General features: G+C 34.5%; 2 protein-coding genes across 4 annotated transcripts; both read right to left on the bottom strand.

Annotated features, from left to right (window-relative positions):
- LOC148673593 (cystatin) lies at nucleotides 1–4,134 on the bottom strand. The gene is made up of 4 exons (XM_088630230.1): nucleotides 3,958–4,134; nucleotides 2,753–2,904; nucleotides 1,856–1,957; nucleotides 1–1,496 (listed from the first exon to the last, which is right to left on the bottom strand). The coding sequence occupies exons 1-4, from the start codon at nucleotides 4,061–4,063 to the stop codon at nucleotides 1,416–1,418; spliced, it is 441 nt and encodes a 146-aa protein (XP_088486356.1). The 5' UTR covers nucleotides 4,064–4,134; the 3' UTR covers nucleotides 1–1,415.
- Nucleotides 4,135–4,846: 712 nt separating this feature from the next.
- Nucleotides 4,847–13,525, bottom strand: LOC148673592 (uncharacterized). Of its 3 annotated transcripts, XM_088630228.1 has the most exons (8): nucleotides 13,310–13,524; nucleotides 11,354–11,722; nucleotides 10,639–10,911; nucleotides 9,789–10,067; nucleotides 9,534–9,647; nucleotides 9,155–9,211; nucleotides 8,475–8,555; nucleotides 6,152–6,290 (listed from the first exon to the last, which is right to left on the bottom strand). In XM_088630228.1, exons 1-7 carry the CDS (start codon nucleotides 13,347–13,349, stop codon nucleotides 8,515–8,517), a joined length of 1,173 nt encoding a protein of 390 aa, XP_088486354.1. In that variant the 5' UTR covers nucleotides 13,350–13,524; the 3' UTR covers nucleotides 6,152–6,290; nucleotides 8,475–8,514. The 3 variants fall into 3 exon arrangements, with proteins under 3 accessions (XP_088486353.1, XP_088486354.1, XP_088486355.1); XM_088630227.1 differs by lacking the exon at nucleotides 8,475–8,555 and having other exon boundaries at nucleotides 4,847–6,290; nucleotides 13,310–13,525; XM_088630229.1 differs by lacking the exon at nucleotides 9,155–9,211.
- Between the last annotated feature and the right edge of the window lie 730 nt (nucleotides 13,526–14,255).

Genomic DNA, 14,255 nt, shown 5'->3' with positions numbered 1-14,255 from the left:
TATAGTAGATTTTTCTTTAATTCATAAGAATTTACATAAGGTTTTTACAGTATTTGTAATAGAATATTTTCATATAACTCACACTGTGAAAGCAATTATAATGTGATAATAAGTACAAAAGTCACATACTGTAGTTCTAAACAATTTTGTCGTCCACGAAACATTGCAAATACCAGAAACAGTATATACCTATATATATATACTGTAGAGAACAGACAAAATAATGGAATCATAAAGAAATGTATGAATATGTATTAAGGAGTTATGCCACTTATTGCATTCAGAGCAGCTTCAGTCCTTCTTGGAATAATGTTATACAAATGTTGAACTTTCTTTAGTTGGTTTTTGGACTATTTATCAAGAAGGAAAGCCTCCAGTTTCCTTAAAGATGAAGGAGATGAAAATCTCCACTCTACATTCCAGAACCTTCCATAAAGGTTCAATGACATTTAGATCTGGTAAGGAGGGAGGTCATGGAAGGTGTTTATCTTAATCCTAGTGTTCATGAAACCACTCTTGGATTGGGGCATTATCATCTTGGGATATGATTCTTGAGGAATCAATATTTGCAGGGTGTACCTGTCCAGATGTAGGAAAAAGACTAAAAGACAAATAACCAGGCCTTATTACTTTCTTCCACTGCTCACAAGTCCAGGCTTTGTGCTCAATACACCAGGTTAAGCACTGCTGTGCATTGGCCTTGTTTAGAAGTGATATCTGAATGACAGACATTCCCTAAATATCAGTTTTATATAGAACACGATGTACAGGTTTTGCTGAGACTGGGTCATGGAAGTGTAGATTCAGTTCTGTGGTACAGAAATTGTTGAGGGCGTTGTTTTGTGGTTTTAAGTAACTAGGAGGTGCTGAAGTGCCATCTGAAAGCAAAGCATGGATCTAACCAAAACGTCATGGAACAAAGTGAACGATAGGGAGTTCTTTCTCTATGATGAGCCAAAAAAATTCACATCAATTTGCTTAACCAAATCCTGACAGCCTGCAGTTAATCCACAGCCAATGAAGGGCTCCTGGAACAGGCTGGAAGAAGTACAGCCAGATCTGTAAGTTATAGGCCATGTCCTGTGGTCAGGGTGGAGGCTTTTAACAAACAAGCCATCTGGGATCTTGCACATTACATTAATGTGTAAAAGGCTACAAAACATCACATGCAGCTAAAAATGTAGATATTTATCACTGCATCAAAATTGAAGTTTTAAATATATAAGAAACCCAACACAAATTAATAGCTTTGTAATCTTAAGAGTTTAATAAAAATATATGATTTTAAACTGTTTTCTTAAAAAGGAACAATTATGCAGAATATGCCATATCCAGTTACATTATAGAGTCTTCTATTCAACTGGTTAAACAGGGAGCAACTAAACTAAGAAAGCAGTAGAAACAACAGAGAAAACCTATTTCTTGCATTTAGAGTCAGTGAGGGCATTCTTGTTTTTAGAAGGATGAAACTGGATCTCAAAGTGACAATTGAGTCTCTGTAAAAGAAATAATATAGTTAATTATATAATATGGATGCTGCTTATTATGCTACATGATGAGGACCCATAAGACATCAATCTGCTGCCTATCTTATGAGCACAAATTCAGAATGAGAAGTCATAAGATAGTTTCTATCTCCTGTGTTGCTAATTAACATAACTTTCAATGCAAGTCTCATCCTAACCTGAAAGTTGGTCCCCTTCTGATACCTTGTCTATTTTTTGTGTATTTTTATTTATCCAGATAAAGACATGAGAAACCAAAGGTTTCTCCAAAGGAGATGCATTTTGTTATTGACATATACTGTATCCCACCCCACCAATCAAAACCTGAAAAAAATAGCTGAAGAAAATACCTTTTTTCCTAAGGCACATGATTTTAAATTGATATCTTCAGACTTCTTGCATTTTGATCTTCCGATCTCAGCATTGAGCTTGTATGTAATTGTATTTGTGACCTTTAACAACAAAAAGGAAAAGCAGAAACTCAGAAACACATATTACAACATTTGCCTGCTAGAAAAAGACCAATATAATAATGATATCAGTCAATATAAAAGTAGCTGACAATGAGAGAATGCTTAGACTACAGTAAATTCCATACTCAAGTCAAGAGACCCATCAGGCTGAAGTATATTCTGTTTTTCCCACTGCTGAGTAGATTCAGAGTATATGACTCCCCCTGGATGGGATATCAGGGGTTTCCCCTGCAACACTGGTACCCATTTATACAGCTGGGTGCACTGAAGCCATTGGGGTGAGCACCTTGTTCAATAACACAACAGAACTGCCTGCAACAGAAACTCAAACAACAACCTTCAGCATGTCAAGATCTTCTAACACTACCCTACGCTGCCCCTTGGCCAAAATGTCTAAATATCATTATTACAAGCAACCTAGTGATTTTTAAAACCCATACCCTTTAAAACCAAATAAAATAGACTACTTCTAGCAGTCGGATTAAATATTATGTTTGATAATATTAGATTATATTAATGTTGTGTCTTGAAAGTCTAAAGTTTGTTTTTCATTTCTTGCAACAAAAACTTGAAACCTCCAGTAGGATTAATTGTAAGCTTTGGCACTCTTCCTGCCAAATTCTAAATACAGAAGAGAAGCATTTGCCAATATTTGCCATGTCATGATTTTTATTTTCCATCTGAGTGTACCCTTTTCTCCCAATATTTACTTAACACTTAAGTATTCCTTCTACTTTAGTATACCCTGTACAGTATATTAACCAGCCGTTTTACCTGTGCTTCAGCAGACGTGACATTGAGAAGTATGAAATAGTTTTTTCCTCTGGATATCTTGTTGTACTCTGCAACAGCATTGTTGGCCACATTCTGGATTTCTGGGCTGTTTGGATCCATTCGAAAAGGAGCACCAACAGGCTTTATATACCCTCAAAAGAAAATCCCAAAGATGACCATACTGTAGATGATCTCATTTCAGATGTATTTCACAATTTAATTTTGTTTTTCTGAAATGATTGACTGCATTTTCCACTTTCATTTTATACTTGCTACATGTCCTTGGTTTCTCCTTTTGATTCTGTTTAGAATGTATAGTAAATTATTATGTGCAGTACAATTCCACAAAAAATGTGTCTTATTATTTAGAAGCAGTGATATCTACATTCTTCTGTCTCTATGCCATGTTTGATATGGGTTGTTACCCCACCATCAGGACTTGTCTACCACCCTTGAACTATGTATATTCGCTAATTCTAATTCTTTATTATTCTTTTTTCCTATCTATAAGATAGTTTTAACTCCTGTATCATTATACAGTAGATCCCTGCTAATAGTACTTCTAAGTCAAAAATCTTGTTTCTGTTCTGCCTAGAATTGAAAATTGGGCTCAAAGGACTTGGTTGTTAGTGTAAAAAATGAATCAGACATACAGTAACGTAAGAAACAAACTAACAACTATCTCACTGTGTCAATTAAGTAAACACATCGCAATCAACCTGTACCTGAACTAACAGCAAATAACTAATTACAAGGTGACAGCATTCTTTCATTTTTCTTCTACACAGCTAAAGGTTGTCTAAAACATTCCTGTAACCAGTAATTTTTTATAATTTAATTTCCGTGTACAACACAAGAACCTTTGTTTTCAGTCTATCATTTTGGACACTACCGTTTTTCAGGATAATAAGATTATCACCTTACAGTATCACCAAAGGGAAAAGAACGGGGTTTTAATTTTCATCTATTCCACCAATTAGTATTTTCTTTGCTTTTCACAAATATACATACTGTATATCATATGGAAACTTCACACAATATAATGCACAGTCCCTGACTCCAGATTTGCAGGATAATAACTGAGGAGACAAGAGATTAAGCATCACCTACACTATTTTTTTTCCACTTTATATGTTTTTAATAACATGATTAAAAGACAACTTGTGACTATATTAGGTTATTGAAAAAATGTAGAGAAAGCTTACTTGGTTTGATTTCTTCAATTACATCCTCAACAATCTGGTCGCTTTCAGAGAGTACAAATACTGGCATCAGTGAGAAAAATAGCAAGATCTTCTTAATAAATGCCATGTTGCTTTCTGTCTTCCTGGGAAGGGAATAAGTGACTAACCCTCTGGTGAATGTTAGTGGCTTATATTTAAGTAAGAGAATGTTTTGCCAGACTGTGAAATCCCCGCCCAAGTCAAACTATGGAGAAAGTGAGTTACAGCTTCTGTAATAACCATTGCAGGATTACTGACCTTTTAAAGATAAATATGTTTTGCTAGTGTATTCTAATACAAAGCCCAAAGAAAGGTTTTACAAAGACTGCTTTGTCTACATTTTACTGTATTTATAGCAAGGTGTAAATAAACAAAACAGCTAAAAAAATAAACTAAGGCGTTTTTGTTTCTCACGGATATTAATAGGCTGTTGGCACTGAAAAAGAAGATCTTTGTTTACAGTTCACAAAGTTTTGTCTGGGTTCTAAGCGATACAAAGTAAACAAGGGAAAACATAGTTGAGTGAAGTTACAAATTCCAATGATTGTTATGTAAAGAATTTGTGATTTACATCATTTGTAATATTTATTATTTGCTTTTTAAAATATTTGAGAGGAATAAATATAAAAAGGTTTGCATGTTTTAGTATACATCATCCTATACGCAGTAATTATTTACAACCTACATTTGTATGATTATTTTTAATAGCAGAAAGGAAATAGAAAAAAAGTGAAGGGTAAAGAAACAAAAGGGAATGACATTCTAGTTTGTAAACCACAGGTAAGAAAGAAATTGTTGTTTTAAGGAAAAAAGAAACAAATGAAGGTAACGTTCGGATATTAAATAAATGAGTATAATATGACACAAAAAGTATAATCCACTGAGCAATTTTATTTGATAGTCTCATTTTTTTACATTTAAGCAACATTAACGTCTGACATTTCATTCACATGCATCGCCTTTCTAATGGTAGGTACCTGTATAATAACAACTACTGTTGACACTTAGCACACAGAAAGTAAAAGTAATATCTAGGGTGCAAAAATAAAGGCATTGCACCAAGTTAAAGCCAGTTAGCCATACTTGCATTTAGAGAAAAGTGCTTTCAGTACATTGCAAAAAAGTTCAGCTTCAATCCGATGAGACAGGGCAGTAGGATCTCATCACTCCCAGAAATTCAATTCAATGTAAGTAGATGAAATGAGTCTTAGACATGTTTGTCAAATAATACACAACCCAAACATCACCAGGATTTTTTAATGTATACTACAAGACACAAAAGAGAAAAACAGCTTTCCCCAGGGCTAATTACATTAAAGTAATTTTTAATGCCCCAGTTACTTTATTGCTTAATTTACACACATGAACATAAAACAATTTTAAAATAATCTGTAATACAACCAGCAACTGCCAGAGTATACTGCTGTCTTTTATTGTCTTTTGTTAAGAATCAGCACAGATTCCTGGCCACAGAATTTCTTAGTAGGGTACTGTAGGTGCACCTACTACATTACATCACCTGCATACATCAGCTCTCTAGGATAGATTTTTTCATGTTTGGTTAAACAGGTTACAGGTTTCAAATTCTATCAAATCTTATATGTCCTTGTGATATAAATCACCTTAACTCTTTCAATGCTATAACAAGAATCATTCAGAATGAAAATTATGATAAATACTGATATTTTTACAGAGAAGCACTGAATGATGAAGCCTATTTATAGAGATTTTCTTTTAATCAGATGAAGAAATGCGTCAACTACACTGGAATCCAAAATTGCTTTCTCCAAGTACTATTAACAAAAAATACAGTATCAAACTCAAAAGTTTAACACTAAAGGTGAAATCTGATTTTGCTTTTCTTCAATCAGTAAATCCCATTTTTGATCATGATTATATGGATAACAATGTCTTAATCTACTAACCTAAAACATTCCATTTCTGCATATTAGTGTGACTTTTACAGTTTGTTCCAGTTAGTGTCTCTGCAGTTCTGATCAACACCATTTCAATACTGTTCAAGACAATTTATTGTCTCATATAATTATTAATCTAAATACTGTAGAGATTTTCAGCAACATATAATGTATATATTATTAATATAAAATATAAAATTTGCAGGTAAAAAAAGTAGAATATAGAGAGAGCCTGCTCCCTCATCACTTATCTCCCAAGCACGCATTACATATTGACCAAACTCAATACCAATGTGTGTGTTGCCTCATGTAATGCTTGATTTATGCGAATGGACCAAAATCTATCAAGCAACAATTCAGGTTTAATGGATTCAGCAGGTGATATCTTCCCAGTAGAATCTGTAAAGACAGAAAGAGGTTCTAAAAGTTATATGGGCAGTGTATTAGATAGATCACTGAAAAAGGATTGTGATGTAACCCGTTGCTACAGAGTATGCATATTGACTGTGTGCTGCATAGTACTTAGATGAGTAATACAGTGAGAAATGAGTATTGACCTGAAATTATAAAATAGTTTAAACTGAATTTTTGTTATCAAATCCCTGGTCCTGTAGAGCTCCAATACAGTTTATCTTACAGTCCACCCGAAATCCAGCATTGTTTTGGAGATTAGGAATGCTGCAAGTTATTGAGATATTGATTTTGTTCTGTTAAGGGAATTTTAGTCCTTTAAGGTTGAAAGGTATTGCAATGTTTGTTCCAAATAACGTATTTAAAATTATTTAATTTACTAAATCCATTGTTTAATTGATTATAGTCCAGTTGGCCCAAATCTTTAAATTCTGATGATTTAATGGCTACCTATAAATCCTGCTGGTTTTGTTCTCTCCAGGACAAGTGTTAGAGAGCCCTACTCAAAGGTTTTTTTGTAATCCTTTAGGACTGAAAGACTAAACTTTATCTTTGTCACTATGATGTAATCTATTTGGTAAATTGTGAGGATGATGAAAATCATGAGCAGCATATGTTCTGCATGAATGCTCCTACTGTTTCCGAAAAACACAGTACTGTACGTTCTTAGAGAAACATGAGAAATCAGTAAGTACAACATGGCTCTTGTAACAGTGACCTCTGCTGGCCAACAGCCTGTGTGTCTACACATTGAAACGCTGCTTTGTAAATCCTTGGCAAGTGTTCAAATTTTGGCAGGCACAGGAAATAAGACTATGAATATAATAACATCTTTATATCTTATAAAATAAAATAAGATCTTTATCTTGATTCCTGTTTCTCTAGTGCGTGAAGATTTCTAAATATTTAACAGACCTTTCATTTTTACTTCCTTTAAATTTCAGAAAATGACAATACTGATTTATACTTGCAAGATTTCCATGCTTGGAAGAAAATGATTAAAAAGTCACTGTATACTGAAAGAATAAGAAATGTTTTTTCTTTATGTGAATGCATAGCATTTTAGAAGTCTTTTTCATTATCTCTTTCACTTTTTTGTGACACTTATTACTATTTATTCCTGATTTTTTAAAATCCTTAAGTAGACATACTATATTGCTATGTACTTCTTTTGAAAATCCTACTTAAATGCCGTTTCAAGGAGAGTAATGGTGATTTACCCTGCTTTGCGCTTGTTGCTTGCCGGGTAGGCTCCGGCTTCCCACAACATCGTCCGATATAAAGCGGTTTGGCAAATAACATAATAATAATAATAATAATAATAATAATAATAATAATAATAATAATATCTGGCCACACTCAAGATATCACAAGGGCTTTTCTGCCCCACCACACACCATTAACAAGCTCTGAGCTGTGGCTAGGAAAGAGCTTCTTCAGCTTCCTCATAAGCCCCAAGGGGACTCAGGGAGCACAGAGAGGAACTGGGGGCATGTACAAGTAGTTTGCACCGCTGGCCCCAGGAGAGGACTGGGACACCAAGGACTCTGTAGAGAGCAGTAGAGGAAGGCTCTGCCATCGTCTCCCCTGCTCCCACGGGTGAGGCTAGACTCTGGCCAGTGGGTGGGCATAAGGTACCACTTTGTTCCTGATGGCAGTACTTTTTGCTGTGGCAGCAAGGAGCATGGTAGGCCACTAACTGGAGTGGTTTTTGGAGGACAGTACTGCTGGACTGCTCTTTTTAAACATTGAAGATTCAGTAACTGGGATTCTTGTGCTGCTCTGTGAGTGAGCACCCCTTGTGTATAATTTGTGTCATATGCTCTGTACTGTATGTCAGGCAGGCAATTATAGAAATTGTTGTCATGACTCCAGTGTGACGGGTAGATTGATAGACTGTATTAAAAAGGTAAAATGGCTCTGGTGGATCTGAGAGACCTAAAGAACCTGTTGTGAAAAAAATGGGTCCTGGCATGCTTGTAATTTGTAAGGTAGTACAGTAGTTGACAACAATAACTAAAATCATCCTGCATGAAGGGGTCACCCATGACACACACATTTGTTAAAAATGTCTTTCTTTCAGCAGAATTGCATGCAGACGTGATTTTTTGTTTCTGTTTAGGATCCCAGACAACCAATGTAATGTTATTTTCTCTGTTTGGGATACTTTACCTGGGTATGTTCCTGATGAAGGTTTTAAAACCACATTAAATCAAATCCAACTCACAGGCAGTGAAGGCTTTGGCCCACCTACTGTACAGAAAAAGAGAACCTTTCAGACCTTTGACTGAGACATCAACATTTTGTGTTGAAGGCAGTTTTTGATCATGCCTAGTTAAAGGTAGCAGAATATGTATTTTTATTGAGGGCAGGGGAAAGATGATATATAACCTGTTTAGGGTATAATTGGCTTCTGCACTTAGGATATGTTAATAATATAAACGTCTGATTTTCCATATTCTACTATGCAAAGGTTAAGTAAAAACCCAGAAACAAGCAATTCTTGCTTTATTTTCTATAGTTAAAGTACATTGGAAAGTTTCAAGATGGGTCTCATGCATACTGATGACATACTGAGCTCAAATACACAGATAAGGTGGTACATTGGGTTTTACTGTACATGTATTCAGTCTACCAGAATGCATGTACAGTATTCAGGTGGAATGGATGTATGAAATACTGTACCTAAATATATTTTCCATATCTAATAAATATGGCAGTTCACAATCAGAAGCATTTAAAATGCTGTTTATAAACAATTCTGCATTTTTTCTGACTTAAAGTGAATGTGTTACTGTGATTAGATTGTATCTGCATTGTTCTTATTTCCTTTACTGTGATTAGTCCCTCACCTAAAAGCTTGGTTGAAACACGCCCAGCAACTCTGATCACATGACACTGGCAACCACCTGAAACACAGATATTTTTCATTCATTCATACATCATTTTAGTATGTTACTACAAAAATGTTTTCCTTGAACATTCCTTTATTGTTCATTTTTTGGATGTCTATTGCAGAAAATTGTGGTAGGTTATTTTCAGAAAAAGATTATCAGCGACCTCATATACACGTTTCAGTCATTTTTTTTTCATCTTTTGGACATCTCTTTTGGATATTTCTTTTATGATAAGATATAATTTTTATAAGCCCATAAAAATACAAAGATGGGAGCAGACATTTAAAAACAAAAAAGAAACAGTGGGACAGTTAAACACATTTTAGATTCCTACCTTTTTTTACGAGTACCAGCTGTTTCCAGAGCCAGGCTAACAGGACCATTGATGAACACAACAGAATTCCCAGAACAATGCAGCCAATCTTACAGATTGTTACTTCATTTTTACCTGGATGGGAAGAACATATACAGTATGTAAATACATTATTTTTTACAATCATTGTCATTTTTATTATCATGCACAGCAAACATAAACTTTTCAGTCATCTAGAAATTCAGTCTTCTTTTATAACGAGACTTTGACTCTTACATGTGCAGAGAAACACAGAGACAGGTGTACTCTCAGCTCCATTGTTTCTCACTGCTGTGACACTGAACATGTACTCGGTCCCTGATTTCAGGTTTGAGATGACCATGGAATTGGAGGTTTCAGGGACAGTCATGGACCCTTGAAATTCTCCATCTCTGGAAGCATAGTTGACTTTAAACTGGCATGACGTTTCCCCCTCTGTTGCAGGTTTCTCCCATCTTAGAGAAACTGAATCAGCTCCAATTGAGTCAATACATAACTTTTCTGGTTGGTGCAGACCTATAACAGAATGTTACAAAAAGATTTCATGGCTGTGGCACATTTTAATATCAGTTCCAGAATTATACTGCTTATCTTCAGAGTCTTAATAAGGGTACCAGGTATAAAGAAGCATTAATATTTTATTAGTATTTAACAGAAAATGTCTATATTTAATCTTAATGTGACTATTTTTTAATTTAAATTTAATTTTACACCAGATTAAGGATTGAGTTATAAATATTACACTTGTCAGCTAATTCATAATAATAAAGTAATTTATTGAGCCAGTAGTAAAGTATATATTTTAAAGAGAGGAGTAGTTTTTCACAAATATGAATTTTGTTTCATTTGCAAGAGTTTAAAATTGAAAGATTCAGGATGTACTGTAAAGGCAGACAATGAAAAACATATATTGCCTTTGAACAGTGACAGGATTAAACTCTGCGATTTTAATCCTGTGCATTCTGGGACACTTAAATATTAAAATATTATTTACTATTAATTAATTTAACTGATATCAGGATTTCAGTTCATCAGCTGTTTTCCTATAACATTAATGAGATATAGAGAGAAAGAAGGTGATACATACGTGTTTGAAGTCTTAGAGAAGCAGATGAACTCTGGCTTCCAGTGCTAGTTACTATGGAAACGTTGAATATGTATTCACTGCCTGATTTTAGGCCGTAAATGACTGTGGAGTTGGAGGTTAAAATAAATGACCCATACTGTTCCCAATAAAGGGAAAAATAAGATACGTTAAAACTGTACGGTGTTCCCACCATAATGGAAGGTCTTTCCCAACTTAAAGCAACATATTCTGTCCCAACAGAATTAACATTTATCTTTTCTGGAGGAGTTGGACCTACAAAAAGAAAAAAATCAGATATCTTTGTATCAAGAAACATTTACAATTGAAAGACATGCACATTTTATGTGCAAGTTTTTATGGTCCTTATAATCTAATCTAATGTTCTAAATTGACTGAAGGAGGTACTAAGACAAACAGTGTCTTTTCAAAAAAAAAAATTAAAAAAGTTGCGGTGACAACTTAATGCTTGGTGAAATTATCTTCTAAATAATTACATTCCATGAGAGTGTTAGAAAATCAATCAAACTCATTTCAGTCGACACTGAAGTTTAGTGAAATTATTTTAAAAGAAATAATTATTATTCATTATTAAATAATGAAATAAATAGCAGGAACAATTCTAAAACCTGTGAGGATTCTCATTCTGATAAGCCTTGGGTTGCTGAGTCAGATAATGCTGCCTTTTTAGTGTTTGACTAATGTGCTTATAATTTACCTTGGCATATAAAAAAGTGTTGTTCTTTGCACCAACGAGCCAGCAATGCTTTTGAATCATTAGAATTCAGGTAAAGACTCCCACAGCCCGTCCAATGGGGGTATATAGTCCATTCATTATATGTTAATTGGCTTCCATCAACCCAAGTCCAGTTGTTGCGGCATCTGTTTTGTAAACCAACCCAAAAGCTCCCCTGTTTCAGGGGTTTCATCCACTGCATTAAGTACTGGTACCTCTGTTCATCTTGTGCTACAGCCAGATCCACAAAGTTGTGTCTACAATATTTCCTGGCTTCTTCCCAGCTCTTCCGCATCAGAATGACGGTGAACTGAGTTTGTCCAAAGACCATGAAAGTACTATGAAATAAAGCTGAAAGAAGGAAGAAAAATAAAATGTATTTCTTCAGTGAAATGCTATTTAAATGTGACCAAATTCGAATGAATGCCAAGTGATTCTATATACTTTACAACACAGTAATTGATACTTTATGCTCAGGATGCTGTCTTACAATTTTTGTGTCTTTTATATTCTCATGCCTCCTACATTTTGTGTGATAAGATGCTTAAAACCTTGGATTTTCTTTATCCGTGGAATCATATTTAATCATGATCCCATTTAGAAGTTTGTTAAAGCATCCCCCTCTTTCATTTTGTAGTGTTGACACCTTCTGAAAGACGAGGCATGTATATAATTATGCTTACAGTATGTACCACTAGGTGACTCTATCATTGCAGACAAGAATATTAATGTAAATACAAATTCATCTAAGATTAATTCAAAATATATTGAAAAGTTTTTTTTAAATACCAACAGTATAACAGCACTAAAAGTAAATACAAACTTAATTCTGCTGTTAGATGTGCTGAGGAACAAAGTGAAAAAAGATTTTGTGTAAATGCATCAAATGAAATGGAAAAAATCATAACGAATAATGTGGTTGAAAAATTATTTTATGGTTTTGCAAGCAGGGAATAGTCATCTTTCCCTTCCTCACTTGCTCAACAAAATATATCTGTCTTCTTCCTTATTCTCTCTGAAATGCTATTCCCTACCTTGATCCACTGCTTAGTACTATTCTAAGTAGTGTAATATTCAAAGATAGTAACAAATAAACTTTTCTCTTACAACTCTCATATCCTATCATTATAAATTCAGTTTGGTTTGATTTTGCCACACATTTTCCACCAAAACGTCTGTAGCATTTGAGCTTGTTATTGGTTGTGTACAGTCAAGACACATGGTCGGAAAACCTGGCGACATGTAAATGAACAACATCAGCCACCATGCTTTTATTTTTTCCAGCAATGTGGCACAGAATCTGGCACAGAAATCATGCATTTAACCTGAACTCAAGCAAAAATCTTTGTTGTTATGAACATGCAATCTATTCTGTGATATGCAGTAAAAAGATCACCATGCCGACACCAGCTGTCTGAACATGCAGTCAGATCTTGATAGATCAGAGCTGTACACCAATAAGAAGTTTCTTTTTAATTATCTGTTACATTACGTAATATGGCATTATGGTCATTAAAAATACAGATGTCACAGAGAAACATTGTTTTAATACATGAAACACATCTGTATTGTTAATTACTATAATAGCACGGGAACACTCAGTCTGGTCAAATCTAGTCTTTAACTTGAATAGTATACAGTACAAGCTGTTTTTCCTAAGTATACTATTTCTTTCTTCATTCAGAAAGCAGGCATACAAATCTATATAAATTATGGGTTTTCTTAAGTAGAATAAACATTACAAATTATTGTGAACTTCATTAGTAAACTGTATTCCTCCTTGGTAAAAAAAAACTCTCTCAGTTTGACAATATCAAATAAAACCTTGCACACATCAAGTAGCTCTACATTTAAGGTGCAATTAATTGAAAAAGGTTTGACATGTGACTGAAGCTGAATCAGCATTTTTTTAGAGAAATGTCAAAATTGCTTACTCACTGAACACAGCAATGTATTGCATGTATCCTCTTGTATCCATTTTGAGCCAAAGAAATACATTTAGTTATTTTAGGCTGAAATATTTTTCAGCAAACCTGTATCACTTTCTCCTTGAAATTCATCTGCTCCCCTGAGCTGCTTAAGTCAAGTGAATTTACATCTTAGCTGGCACTAAATCTTAAATGCATAAACACGGATGTTGGATAGCTTTAAAAGTGGAAGAATCAGGTTCTACATGTCAAGCAGAGGAATGCAGAAGAGCATGAAATGACGCTGGTAACCACAAAAATGAAAGGTAGCTAACATGGATATCAAACGTGACACAAGGATAAACACGAGAGAAGTAGCATTCTGACCTGAAATTTAAATATATCATTCATGCACTTGCAAATGTCAGAATGATTAATCACTGTTTCTCTCATTGTTTCTCATTCTGTAATACAGTTTGGTGATTAAAATTGGTTTCATACAATGTAGATGTTTAGAGCACTTCAAGTCTTTCTATATATACAGTACAACCTCCTTCCACCCCATGCTTCTCAGTCCCATTTTATTCCATTCAGAAGTCATTGCTGCTGTCATAGCAGGCTAGCCAAATTATGTTTAAATAGAAGTAATAATGGGCAGTTAAAAAGAGCGCACCATGGAATATACATCAAGAGATTAAATATAATAACAATGCAGACAGCGTGTATAGTAAATGCACATAATGTACGAGCTGTTGCTAGGAGCTAAAAGTAGAAAAAAACAGAAAAGTAGCCTAGATCAAGATGGTAAATTATCTTCTTTTTCACAGACAGTAAAAGGTCCTCCACTACAGTTCTCACTATACCTATTCTGGTTGTTTATCTTCAGGTATGTTTTACTCAGAACTGAACACAGCCCCTTACACTCTGTTGAGACATGTCAGCATCACGCCTTTCCACAGCTTCAGCCTCTGACATTT

This window comes from Lepisosteus platostomus, chromosome 4 (genome assembly GCF_059453375.1).
Source record: "Lepisosteus platostomus isolate fLepPlt1 chromosome 4, fLepPlt1.hap1, whole genome shotgun sequence".
NCBI classification, from domain to species: domain Eukaryota; kingdom Metazoa; phylum Chordata; class Actinopteri; order Semionotiformes; family Lepisosteidae; genus Lepisosteus; species Lepisosteus platostomus.
The sequence above is the reverse complement of the archived record's forward strand: the minus strand, read 5'-3'. Positions and strand labels throughout refer to the sequence as shown.